Source organism: Meleagris gallopavo, chromosome 4, assembly GCF_000146605.3.
Source record: "Meleagris gallopavo isolate NT-WF06-2002-E0010 breed Aviagen turkey brand Nicholas breeding stock chromosome 4, Turkey_5.1, whole genome shotgun sequence".
NCBI lineage: Eukaryota > Metazoa > Chordata > Aves > Galliformes > Phasianidae > Meleagris > Meleagris gallopavo.
The window spans coordinates 63,625,795-63,638,744 of NC_015014.2; the positions used below are offsets into that span (position 1 = coordinate 63,625,795).

A 12,950-nucleotide genomic window follows, 5' to 3' on the forward strand; every position below is an offset into this window, starting at 1 on the left:
GGTGACCCTGCACACAGCAGGGGGTTGGAACTGGATGATCATTGTGGGTCTTTTCAACCCAGGCCATTCTATGATTCTATGAACCACTGTCCTGAAACACGACGCCCTACACCACGTCCCGGCTCTTCAAGGAGACCCTACGGGCACATGGAGGCTGACCACCAGGCTCTGCTGCTCCCCATGCTGCCTTCCAGCCCTGAGGAATACCCCTTTTCTGAAATCAACCTTATTTTTTGCCTGTTATCCAAGCTACCGCGGGGCAAACAATGACATCAAGTAGTTTGGTGGGTCAGACTGAGAGCCAAGAGCACGGAAGGGCATGGGAAGCTCTGGCTACAGCCCAGCTCCATTCCCTCAGAACGACACAGAAACCTCACGAAATCCACGCAGAACCAGAACTTACTTTCCAAAGACAGGCTCCAGCGTAGAGGGGAGGTAATTTTCTTGGTCATTTATGGATTTCTTTCCCACTGAAATCTTCACATAGGGATCGCACTAAAGGTGGGCATGAAAACATCAGAGCAAGTCACTGCACAAGAAGATGGGATGGGATGGGATGGGATGGGATGGGATGGGATGGGATGGGGACGGGGATGGGCTTAACTTATCAAACACAAAGGACCCAAATGTGAAAGCTAAGACTTCATCCCTATTTTCCAGTGGAGCAAGGAGTGTTAAGAAGGATTTTTCTCTAAGTTCTGAGGGTATTTTTTGTTTGTTTGTTTGTTTCAAACTGAAACAAAGAGCATTTTCTTTTTGAACCAACACAATTTTCTTTTTGCACTGGACTGGCAAAGCTCCGCAAAGAAAGCAGTGATGTGAAAGCCATCGTTTTTCCTTCCTTTGACACCAAGGAAAAATAAAATAAATAAAACAAAACAAAACAAAACAAAAAATAAATCTCCTTGGGCTATTTTAACCAGTCCCAGGATGGGGGAAGAGTCAGCTGCTGGGATTCCCAGATTTTGCAGCAGAGGAAGAAAGAAGGGGACCGTTCCTTATGCTGTCACCACCCCCCTGATTTCCAAACTTTGGTCACCTATCATGGAGATGTGCTCAGAGCTGGGGTTCCCAGCAGCCCCACAGCAGCGTACCTTCCCGTTGGCATCCTTGGGCTGCAGACCAAAGGCACGGATGATGTAGACCCTGACGAGACATTCCTGGGGACCCCTGGCTGGCAGTTGGTGGAACTGTCGAGGTGGCAGCGGCACGTGGGGGTTGTCGGGCAGAGGGTAGATTTTGAAGGAACCCTGAGAAGGACAGATGTACTCAGTCACACTGAGGATGGGGATCGTGCAACAGCTCACAGAGATGGCAGGGACAGCACCTCCCTGCCCTGCTGGCCACGCTCTGCAATGCACCCAGGGTCCTACTGGCCTTCTTGGCCACCAGGGCACCCTGCTGGCTTATGGTCAACTATTGGTCAACTGATGGTCAACCACTGGTCAACCAGGAGGCTGTGTCACCTTCTTGGCCACCAGGGCACCCTGTTGGCTTATGGTCAACTATTGGTCAACTGATGGTCAACCACTGGTCAACCACTGGTCAACCAGGAGGCTGTGTCGCCTTCTTGGCCACCAGGGCACCCTGCTGGCTCATAGTCAACTATTGGTCAACTGATAGTCAACTGATGGTCAACCACTGGTCAACCATTGGTAAACCAGGAGGCTGTGTCACCTTCTTGGCCACCAGGACACCCTGCTGGCTTATGGTCAACTGTCGGTCAACTGATGGTCAACCGTTGGTCAACCAGTGGTCAACCAGTGGCCAACCAGGACAACATTTGTGTCACCTTCTTGGCCATTAGGGCACTCTGATGGTTCATCCTATGGTTGATCATTGATCAACAACTGGCCACCAGGACTGCCAGCTCCTTCTCCACACAGCTCCTCTCCAGCAGTTCAGGCCCCAACCTGCACAGTTGCTGCGGTTGTTCGTCCCCAGGTGCAGGACCCTCCACTTGCCCTTCCCGAACCCCACCAGGTTCCTCTCTGCCCACCTTGAACTCGCCCACGACTGAGGGATCGTCGTTGGCATCCTGCACCCGGCCACGGTACAGCCTGAAGGTGTGGCAGAAGTCAGAGAGCTGCTCGAAGGCTTCCACGCGCTCCAGCTCCGTCTCATAGACCTGGGGAAGGAGAAGCAAAGGGCAGCTGAACCCCAACAGATCCAGAACAAGAGTGACCCAAGCCTGAAGGCAACACCACCCAAAGGGACACAGACATCCCTGCCATCCCCACCTGAAGATCAGAACTTTGGCAACCCTACAAAAAGCATCACGGGAGCTCCAGACCGTGCCAAGGTGGCCCAAAGGGTCTTCCACCATCCAGACTGCTCCTTGCTGGGAGCCTTTCCCTTAGGACCAGGCAAGGTTTACCCTACTCTGGTCCTACTTGGATTTTGTGTTCTTTTTGGCACTCCTTGCAGTGGGTCACCTAAATCCCCACCACCACCACCACTCAGCCATCTCCACCTTTCCTTGTTCTCCCCAAAGGGCAGCATTCCCCCCTCTCCTCCACCACATAATGAAACAGCAAGATCTCGAAGGCTGCAAAGTGGAAATGCTACCACAGCACACTTTGCAAAGAAAGTCAACTTCTCAAAACACTATAAATAGTTGTTCCTAACAATAAAATCACCTGCGCTCTGGGAAAAATCATCTCGTGTTTGCTTTTTTTTTTTTCACCTTGGAAGAAAGAAAGGCTCAACACTCAAAAACAAAAGCAGGTCAGTGGAGGAACAGCACAGCTGGGGTGCAGCGAGCCGGACCCAACCCGGGCCACTTACCTGCAGGGTGTCAAAACCCTTCTCCAGGTAGGAGCCACACTTCTCCCTCTCCCCTGTGGAAGCGTAGAATTTGCTCCACCAGTCAATGAATTCTTCCTCCTGGTGGCAAAGAACAGCACAGTGACACATCGCTGTGCGCACAGCCCAGCGGCTGAGCTTATCCCCATCAGTGGGGCTCGGAATCGCAGAACAGGAGGGATGGAGACCTCTGAGATCCCCACGCTGCCAGAGAGGAGCGTTTGCCCCATCTGCTGTTCAAACAGCATTCCAGCTCTGGGGATGCTGTTCCAAGCAGAAAACGTTTTACGAGAGCAGCGCTTCTGAAAACTGTGCAGGCAAAGATGAAGGGGCTCTGACTGCGATTCCTGAAACATTCCTGAAAAATAATGATGTCTTATTTTAGAAGTCCACAGAATTCCATCACGCTGACCTCATGGAGGAATCATAACGGAGGTTTATTGGGTTTATATTTTAAGCCAGCGGTGCAGACTCTAAATTGCTGTCTTGAATAGACATTGTTTTTAATAGAAATATTACATAAATTAGCTCCGAGGCCTCCGTGCCTCCCCTTTTTTTTTTATTATTTTTTATTTTTTAAAATGCTGCCTTTCATCGCTTCCCCTGTTTTATTCTTCAAAAAGCCACGCTCCGACCACCGCGGCTTTACTGTGACATTCCACAGGTACTGAGTTACAAAGAAAGCACTCAGCCTAATCCAGGGTATCTTCTGCACCCCGGGACAGAGCCGGGTTAGACAGTTTTGCTGAATTCTACTGATGGAGGGAAAAAGAACACGGGAATGTTAGTTGTGACGGATGTTAATCCATCCATAGGGAAAAGCGAGGGGCTGATGGCTGCACCAGGAGAGTGAATGGTTGGGGATCTGGTTCAGCCACTGGGTGACAGCCAACAGCATCCCCGGGGTTTTCTCTTGGATGTGGTATGGGATGGAAGAGGGACAGGGCTCTTTCAGCCAGAAGAAGCTGAGTGGGATCCCATCAGTGACCCGGCATCTCCCCAAGCACCCAGGGTATGGGGCGAGCCCTCAGCAGCAGGGCATCCCTGTACTGACAACCCAGTGGGCCATCTCCAAAGCAAATCTGGATTCAAAACAAATTCCTTTACAATTAGAACCTCACCAACACACTGCAGACCCCTCTGAAGATACAGCATCCTGGATCCCGCTCCAGATAACCCAGAGGAGGTTGAGCTGTGATGGATCTCAGTGTAGGGCTTTACCCGGGGGACACAGACATGGCTGAGCACGTAGCTATCGGGGCACTAAGCTCCTTTCCTCCTCCAGCCCCTTAAATAAAGACCTGCTGTCCAACACAACCCAACCTAACCCAACACTATGCAACTCAACACTATGCAACTCAACTCAACCCAACGCAACTCAACCCAACGCAACTCAACCCAACGCAACCCAACTCAACCCAACCCGATGTATTTCACAAAATGCACTGGACAGATCATTTCAGCCTGGAGCAAAAAGAGCTGAGGGAAGCTGAGGAGTTGCCTTGGAATGGGTGCGTTGGGTTCTGGTGAACCTCAGCCACGTCACAGGTGGGGAAACTGGGGCCAGACAGCAAAGCCAGGAGCAGAACAGGTGTGGCAGAACTGAAGTCTTAAGTGTTATTTTTGCTCTTCTAATAATTTCACATGTCTCTGTGGGAATAATAGATAATTACAGCACTAATAAATATTGCTAATAAATAGAGAAGCTGAGTCGCTGCCCCAGACTCAAGACATCCCCACAGCTCCCATCTGGGCAGCAGATTTCCTGCTGGGAGGAAGCTTTGCAGCTGGGATGAGCAGATCTCTGCCAAAACAGCTCGACCCTTTACGGGTTCACCTCCCCTGATGCTGGTTATGGTGTTTCTGCAGATGGTACCCGGGTCTCAGCCTTGGGAACACCACATCCACGCTACTCTCTGCTCCAGTGTGAGTCCCAGCCAGGAGACCCTGGCCAAGGCACTGGGATGGATGGGTCACCCTACACCCACGGAGCTGAGGAAGACTTTTTCATGCTCATCACCTCCCCATATCCCTCACCTCAAGCTCTTCCCAAGGAGGAATTTTGCCCTGGATTATCCTCAGCTTATCCTGATCCTTCAGCCCACTGCAGAGACCTGCCCTGAGCGCGTCCCAAGGCACTGCCACGGGCTGTCCCCAAGCACATCCCACGCCCCAAGCATGTCAACAGCAGTGCCATGAGCTGTCCCCAGGCATGGACAGAGCAGCAGGAGAACAAAGCCAGCCAGAGGGGACAGCTGGGCTGCAGCACAGGCCATTGGCACCCGCTTCCACCAGGAGATACCCAACACCAAGAGCCCTTCCAGCTGGTGGTAACAGGATAAGCTGTAAAATATGTGCTTTGATTGTGGAACTAGCCAACACAGCAAATAGCCAATCATTCCCAACAGTTTACAGATTCAGACTTTTTGTTTTTCTTTGATTGGGATGGCTTTGCTGACTTGCTGTTCAATGGTTTATTTGCGTTTCATACAACCGAAGCATCCCAAGCCACAGGGAGCCGTGGGGATTCAGCTCCTGTTGTGCCATGCTCTGTAAAAGCAATTAGAAAAAGAGGAGGATGGAAAACTGCCCCCAAACAGTTCCCTTTCCAGCATGGTTTTTAAGGCATCCATCCAAAGCAAGTCAAAAGCACAGAGCTTAGCAGACACCTCCCTCTGTTCTGCGCTTTCGTGGGACCCCAGTGATCAGCTCTAGTGGGACATCCATGCTACATCTGCTTGAGTGTTGGTCATTGCAAAAAGAAATGTCTATTTTTGCTGATCGTTACATACGTATACATGTATAGTTCATTAAAGCAATTAATCAGGCTAGTTAGAAATGAAGCAATACCTACTTGAGGCTCGGACCGAGAAGCTGGAGGGTTAATTAGTGCTGAGCTGGTCATGCCCTCCACAAGCTACAAATTAAAATGATTGGTTAGCAACAGGGTTAGGGAAACAGTGGTTAACAGCTAAAAGCACATTGTAGGAGAAGTGCTGTCTGACCCAACACAGGGCAGCACCTCCTCCTATGAGCCAAGGGCCATGGAGTCCATTACACAAGGGGTTGGGGTCCAACTGGGCACGTGGTGGAGTTTGGGTCAAGCAGAGAAACACCGTGCTCACAGCTGTGCCGTGAGGGATGAGTCGACAGTTGGACTCAGTGAGCTTAGAGGTCTTCTCCAACCTCAACGTTTCTATGATTCTGTGAGCAGGCATGGTGGGGTGGGGTGGGGTGGGGTGGGGTTGGACTGGGTGGTCTTAGAAGTCATTTCCAACTTAATGTTTCTACAGTTCTATGAAGGAATATGGTGGGGATGGGTTGGGGTTGGACTGGGTGGTCTTAGAAGTCATTTCCAACTTAATGTTTCTACAGTTCTATGAAGGAATATGGTGGGGATAGGTTGGGGTGGGACTGGGTGGTCTTAGAAGTCATTTCCAACCTTAACGTTTCTACAGTTCTATGAAGGAACATGGTGGGGTGGGGATGGGTTGGGGTTGGACTGGGTGGTCTTAGAAGTCATTTCCAACTTAATGTTTCTACAGTTCTATGAAGGAACATGGGGGGGATGGGTTGGGGTGGGACTGGGTGGTCTTAGAAGTCATTTCCAACTTAATGTTTCTACAGTTCTATGAAGGAACATGGTGGGGATGGGTTGGGGTGGGACTGGGTGGTCGTAGTGGTCTTCTCCAACCATAGTGGTTCCTTGACTGTGAGCCCTGTGATGGTTTTATCAACAAGAAGAAAACTTCTGCAGGTGGACCTTGGGGCTGTCTTTCCTGCTCTGCTTCCCATAAGGATGAGGAGCAAGGAGAGAGGGTGGAGAACAAGGAGAGAGCGAGCAGGGCTGACCCACCCCACACGTGGGAAGGCCACCCACACGTGCACGCTCAGCCCTTGCACAGCCAAACCACGCGTGCATCCTGAAGAGGAGCAAAGCAGAAAGGCTGAGCCCGGAAGATCCTGCTGCAGAAATACTGCTTTCGTGTCAGCCCCAGGAGCTGCTTTTCTTCGCATTTGCCAACTGCAGCATTGCACACAGCCTGGCTTTAAGCAGAGCTCAGGCTGAGCCTCCCCCCTCACTTGCACGCAATGCACCACGCGGCCGCAGAGCAGAGCAGTTTTGCATCTGTTCGTTTTCTCTCTCCTGACGAGGACAACACAGCAGTCCTTTGTTCCCATCATCCAGCAGGGGGATGGAGGCCAAGCTGGGCAGGCCAGGGAGCAGCTCCAGAGCCACACACTGTGCACACCTGGGAACTGTCCCCATCCTCGTGAAACTGAGGGCTCCTTCATCCCCCGACCCCTCCGCGGGTGTGGGACCACCAGCACGGCCATCACCCAACCTCTGACTGCGGGAGGAGTGGGGTCAGGGCCAGGATTTGGGGTCGGGGAGGGAAATGGTGGGAATTCTGAGTTGGCTTTCCAGGAACGAACTGCTGCCTCCTCCCCTGCTCCCAAACAAAGGGCAGAATTGAAAGAAACAAAAGGAGGAGAATCCATCTGGGGTCCAACGGAGCCACTCAGCTCACGTCAGGGGGGTTGTTTTGGAAATGTTTGCTTTGGGAAAGAAAGCCCAAGCCTTGCACTCTGAAAATGCTGAAAAGGAGCATTTTGGCCACCTCCCTCCTCTCCAGGGCTGGTCCAAGGCTCAGATGTTTTCAGTGGGCTCAAAGCAGCCCAAGGGCTCCAGGCATCTACTGGGGGGCTGGAGAACCCCCTGCAGCCCCATGCCACCCCATCCTAGGGGTCCCACTGCAGCACCTGCAAGAACACCGTGCCAGAAATCCTCAATTTTGCTGCTGCGGAGCCAACCCTCATAGCTGCAGGAGGATATTGCAGCAGGGCAAGCAGGGAACAAAATGCCTCTCAGTGATCCAAACAGGTTTGCAAAGGCAAAAAAAAAAACAAACCAGGCTCACAGGGACACATTCCGGTGCATGGCATGAAGATGGCTGGCTGTGCATAGAAAGGAATGCGTCCCCATATTCCTGGGTTTGGTGGGACCAGGGGGGCCCACGGTGCCTGCACCACTGCAGCCCCTCCGCCCCTCACTGAGTGCTCCATCCTCTGCAGCCACAGCCCAGGAACGCCCTCCTGGATGTCCCACTGCACCCATACCACACAAAGCGAGGAGGCGACGCGACTTTCTCCATACCTGGGTGGGAAGAAGAGGCTCTTTGTCATCAATGTCAATGAGGACGTCATCTCTGGGCGTGAGGCTTACATCATCTGCAATCAGGGCAGGGCCAAAGATGAGCTCCAGCTGTCAGAGACCCCCAGAGCCACCTCTGATCGAGCTCCAGGAGCAAACTCAGCCGTGCCCAAATGCTGGGCACACTGGCTGTGACACATCCCAGCGGAGCCCCCCAGAGCCCCTCCCCACGTACCCGCGTGCTCCTGGGCACCGTCCGTCTCCTCTCCATAGGGGTCACAGTAGAATTCCTCCAGAGAGCGGATGGTGCACTGCCCCACCACGGGCCTGCGGCCGAACGGGCGGTTGTCGATGATTTTGATGATGATGGGGGGGCTGTAGAGGCTCTCGCTGGGCAGACGCTGCGGGCGTAGGGCAAGGAAGATGTAACCAAACGGGGAGAATTACCTTTACCATAGGGTGGGGTTTTGTATGGGACCTCCAGAAATCCCCGCCAGCCCCTCCAACTTATTAAAAGTTCTTCATGCTGAAGGTGGTGAAGCACAGGATCTGTCCCTTCCAACTCAAACCATTCTACAGTTCTGTGAAGATCCCTTCCAGCCCAAACCATTCTGTGTATCTTTGAAGATCCCTTCCAACTGTTCTACACTTCTATGAAGGTCCCTTCCAACCCAAACCTTTCTGTGGTTCTATGAAGGTCCCTTCCAACCAAACCATTCTGTGTATCTTTGAAGATCCCTTCCAGTTCAAACCATTCTACAGTTCTATGAAGATCCCTTCCAGTTCAAACCATTCTACAGTTCTATGAAGATCCCATCCACCCCAAACCATTCTACACGTCTATGAATGTCCCTTCCACCCCAAACCATTCTACAGTTCTGTGAAGATCCCTTCCAACCCAAACCATTCTGTGGTTCTACGAAGATCCCTTCCAGTTCAAACCATTCTGTGTATCTTTGAAGATCCCTTCCAGTTCAAACCATTCTGTGGTTCTATGAAGATCCCTTCCAGTTCAAACCATTCTATGGTTCTATGAAGATCCCTTCCAGTTCAAATCATTCTATGGTTCTATGAAGATTCCTTCCAACCCAAACCATTCTATGGTTCTATGCACATCCCTTCCAACTCAAACCATTCTACAGTTCTATGAAGGTCCCTTCCAACCCAAACCCTTCTGTGATTTCCTCCAGCTCCCAAGGATTCTCTGGTTCTAATGATTGTCCAAACCATTCTACCAGCCAACCCCACGAAGAAGTCCTCACCACTTCCATGAAGAGCACACAGACGTCGAAGTTGGGGTTTTTCTTGACATTCTTGATGACACAGGACTGCACAAGCTGCCCCCCACACTCCACCAGCAAGCTGGGTGAGGTGACACTGGCCAGCTGGTAGCTCTTGAGGTTCCTCAGCCCCCAGGCCAGGATCTGCAGGGCAAGAGGAACAAGGAGAAAAGGCTGAGCCAAAGGCCTTCCTCTGCATTTGCCCTCAGCCTCTCGACAACTGAAGACCATCCAGGTGGACAGCATGCTGCTGGGAGAGCAACGAACCAGGTCAGCAACTGCTTATCTACCAACAGAGCATCTCTGCTTGGGGTAACCATCATCCTGACGTGAGGCAGATTTGCATTCTAAAAAGCAAGGGTGGTCCTGATCTGTGCTGTGCCCCCAGACCTGACCCTTCCATGGGGCTCACTGCCCCAGCCCCAGCTGGGTTGGAGCCTTCTCATCACCCCAGAAGTAGGAAGAGTGCCAACTGCATGAAAGGAAAGAGGATAATGGAAACTGCTGGTCCACTGAGACAGCTACACCCAGGAGGAGTGAAAGGCACGTGGTTTATCCATGCAAGGCAAACCTAGAGCCAAACTTGCTGTTATAATGGTACAGGGAGATCTCTGGTTGGTATCTCATGGGTCAAACCAGTTCCCAGCCCTGCACCCACCCATGGAGCTGCCTTGCAACCCATTCCAGTGTCAATCCCCAGCAAGGATCCCCATTAAGGATGCCACCCTACCCATGCCACCCTCTTGCTGGCTGCCCCACTCACTCCCTGCCACTCACCTCGATGGCCGTGCGCTGCAGGACCGGTTTGATCCCTTGGGGGACCATGAAGATGTTGGGTTCCCGTTGGGGTGGTGGGTAAGGCAGGTCAGAGTCCTCAGACTGAAAACCAAAGAGCAATAGCATCAGGTTGGGTTGCCATCCCCATCGCCCTCCCATTCTGGTCCCCCAGAGCTCCCATTTTCTGCTCCTCCACCCTGAAGGAGGAGGAGACAAAGCTACAGCTATCCAGCATCAGTTACTGGGAGGGATGGAGAGCAGGGATGGAGCAGCAGCAGCAGGGGATGGATTAGCACAGCACAGCTCCTTGAGCAGGCAGGGATGCTGTGACGAGCCCCACAAGTACCGCCAGCGTATCATGGTGGGACAGAGGGCACTCAACAGCATCACCAAGGAGGTTCAACCACCAGAGGTCAACGCCACAGCCATGCATCCATTAACTCGAGCCCTGGGCCACCCATTGCCTGCAGGTAACAGGACTGGACTCAGGTAGAGCCCTCTGTGCAGGCTGTGGGCAGAAGGATGCGCCCACCGCCTCACTAGCAAGTGAGGGCTTCAAAATTTGCCCTCATAGAGCAGGGAGAGGGACCCGGAGCTCCCTCACCACTGACAGAGGTTGGGCTTGGCACCCTCCCATCAGGAAGGAGCCTGACGGATCACCTGGCTTGTTAATTACTGCGAAGGGCACCAGAGACTCAGGGTGGCACTGGGGTTGGGGTCAGTCCTTCAGATGCAGCCCTTGGGTGTCAGTCTGATGGGGACCCCGTGGGGCAGGAGGGCCAGGCTGTGCAGGTCCCTCTGTGGGGTTTCCAGGCCGAGGCAGAGGAAGGGAGGGAAGGGGAGTAAAGGGTCTGAGCACAAAGGTACCCATCGGAGGAGCCCCTCGTAGAACAAGGCAGGGGCACAGAGCTGCAGTGCCCCGTCCACACACAGCAGCAGCAAGGAGTGGAGGAGAAAGAGCAGAGAGATGGTTACTTTGGCACGCTTCCTTCAGAGGGGCACAGCACCTCATGCACGCCCATCCCACCGAGGCTGGCCACCACCAATGTGCCACTGGGAGCCCACCTCAGAGCCCACCTCCCTCCTGCATTACTAAAAGCCCAACGCGATGGATTTTGCGCCCCTGTGACGACGATGAGATGGGATGGACTCACCTCATCCAGAGCAGAGGACAGCTCGTTCTGTTTGGGGAACAGAAGGAGATTAGGAAATGAAAGCAACTCTCACCCACAAGCCCATCCTAATGCTCTTAAAGCAAAGGGAAAAGGATGCGTTCCACTTTCCTGCCCGGTTTGAGGAGGAAGGCATTACCTCGAAGCCAGGGATGTGGTGGACAGCTGGCTGTGGAGGAAACACACGTTTTCCATTTGTGCTCCCAGGGACAGCAAACAGCAGAGCCCTGCCCCAACACCGGGCTCCCAAATCCCCAGGTGAAGGCAGGGCTCTGTCTGCAGCGGGGAGCACAGCAGGACCCCCAACCCAGGGCTCGCCCCCCAACTCCCGCAGGTCCTGCACGGGGTGAGGAAGGGGTGGGCATCACCTCCCCCGTCCCACCAGCAGCTGCAGACCCACGTGAAGGCAGCAAGCGATAGCACAGCCAGCATCAGCATCCCTGGGGGGCACAGCCCCAGTCCCCACAGCAATCCCCAGTCTGGGATCCAGAGCATCCTCTGTGGCTGCAGCATGCAGGCAGCGGGGTGCTCCTGCAGGAGCAGCAGCTGGACCTGCATCTGTGCAGGAGAAGGATGCAGGAGCAACAGGACATGCATCCATGCAGCAGGAGGAGCACTGGGACATGCATCCCTGCAGGAAGAGCAGCAGGACAAAGATTGGTGCAGGAGGAGCACTGGGACCTGCATCCCTGCAGAAGGAGCAGAGGGACATGCATCCCTGCAGAAGGAGCAGCAGGACCTACATTGGTGCAGGAGAAGCAGCATCTGCATCCATGCAACACGAGGAGCACTGGGACATGCATCCCTGCAGGAGAACCAGTACTGCGACCTGCATCCCTGCAGGAGGAGCAGCAGGACCTACGCTGGTGCAGGAGGAGCAGCATCTGCATCCATGCAGCAGGAGCATTGGAACCTGCATCCCTGCAGGAGAAGCAGAGGGACCTACATTGGTGCAGCAGGAGCAGCGGGATTTGCATCCATGCAGCAGGAGCAGCAGCAGGACATGCATCTCTGCAGGAGGAGCAGAGGGACCTACATTGGTGCAGAAGGAGCACTGGGAAATGCATCCCTACAAGAGGAGAAACACGACCTCCTCTGCAGGAGGAGCAGCCGGATCTGCATCCACGCAACAGGAGGAGCACTGGGACCTGCATCCCTGCAGGAGCAGCACCGGGCCACGCAGCAGCTCCCGGCCCCCAGCAGCAGCACCTGGACCAGCACCAACCCCCACCCCACCGCTCTGCTCATCGCGCTGCCATGCTGCAAGTTGCCCAGCCCATGCTGGGGTGGAGCAGCAGGAGGAGAGCTCACCTTTTCCCTCTGGATGAGCTCGAAGGCAGCCAGCAGCTCGCCGACGTTCCTGCTGCCTTTGAGCACGGGGTGCCAGGAGAGCCGCGGTGCGCGCTGCAGGCTGGGCCGGCACACGCAGCGCCCCATGAACTCATCAGCACCCTGCGAGCAGCACAGACGTCAGTGCTCCCCAGCCCCAGCACAAACAAACTCGCTTTTGTGCGTTTAACTTAAGGAGAGGGTGAGGTTCCTCTGCCAGTTCCCACAGCGAGAGCTCGGAGCGCGACACAGAGTGGCATCACGGAGCTCCCGCAGTGGGAAGCGGTGATCCGTAGGGATGGTTGAGATCCACGGGGGTCGTCTGGGGGGCTGTGGGCACAGGCTGCCCGTGGAGGTGGGGTTGGGTCGTCCTGGAGGTGTTTGAGAACTGTAGAGACGTGGCGCTTAGGGGTCAGGTGAGTGGGCACGGCG

The 12,950-nt window shown here is 53.9% G+C and overlaps 2 protein-coding genes across 6 annotated transcripts in view; both read right to left on the reverse strand.

Moving 5' to 3' along the window:
- Positions 1-149, reverse strand: part of LOC104910909 (dysferlin-like) — a 2,559-nt gene extending 2,410 nt beyond the window's left edge. The window contains exon 1 of the mRNA XM_031553299.1: positions 142-149. Coding sequence (XP_031409159.1) covers positions 142-149 — 8 coding nt within the window. The remainder of the gene's footprint in view (positions 1-141) is intronic.
- A 227-nt stretch (positions 150-376) lies between these two features.
- On the reverse strand, positions 377-12,929 carry LOC104910882 (dysferlin-like). 5 transcript variants are annotated; one of them, XM_010710554.3, is made up of 13 exons: positions 12,501-12,929; positions 11,329-11,358; positions 11,172-11,198; positions 10,885-10,926; positions 10,018-10,119; positions 9,223-9,384; positions 8,196-8,361; positions 7,964-8,037; positions 5,660-5,722; positions 2,788-2,886; positions 2,000-2,128; positions 1,095-1,250; positions 377-495 (listed from the first exon to the last, which is right to left on the reverse strand). In XM_010710554.3, the coding sequence occupies exons 1-13, from the start codon at positions 12,624-12,626 to the stop codon at positions 400-402; spliced, it is 1,272 nt and encodes a 423-aa protein (XP_010708856.1). In that variant the 5' UTR covers positions 12,627-12,929; the 3' UTR covers positions 377-399. The 5 variants fall into 5 exon arrangements, with proteins under 5 accessions (XP_010708856.1, XP_019470570.1, XP_010708857.1 ...); XM_019615025.2 differs by lacking the exon at positions 11,329-11,358; XM_010710555.3 differs by lacking the exon at positions 10,885-10,926 and having other exon boundaries at positions 12,501-12,927.
- Positions 12,930-12,950: the final 21 nt, after the last annotated feature.

What these genes read in the sequence shown, in the direction of transcription:
- LOC104910882 (XM_010710554.3), bottom strand. Translation starts at nt 12,626, where the DNA reads ATGGGGCGCTGCGTGTGCCGGCCCAGCCTGCAGCGCGCACCGCGGCTC. An exon ending in AGCTCATCCAGAGGGAAAAG is followed by an intron (nt 11,359 to 12,500) that starts GTGAGCTCTCCT and finishes TTTCCTCCACAG; the next exon opens with CCAGCTGTCCACCACATCCC. An exon ending in CGGTGCCCAGGAGCACGCGG is followed by an intron (nt 8,038 to 8,195) that starts GTACGTGGGGAG and finishes CCCTGATTGCAG; the next exon opens with ATGATGTAAGCCTCACGCCC.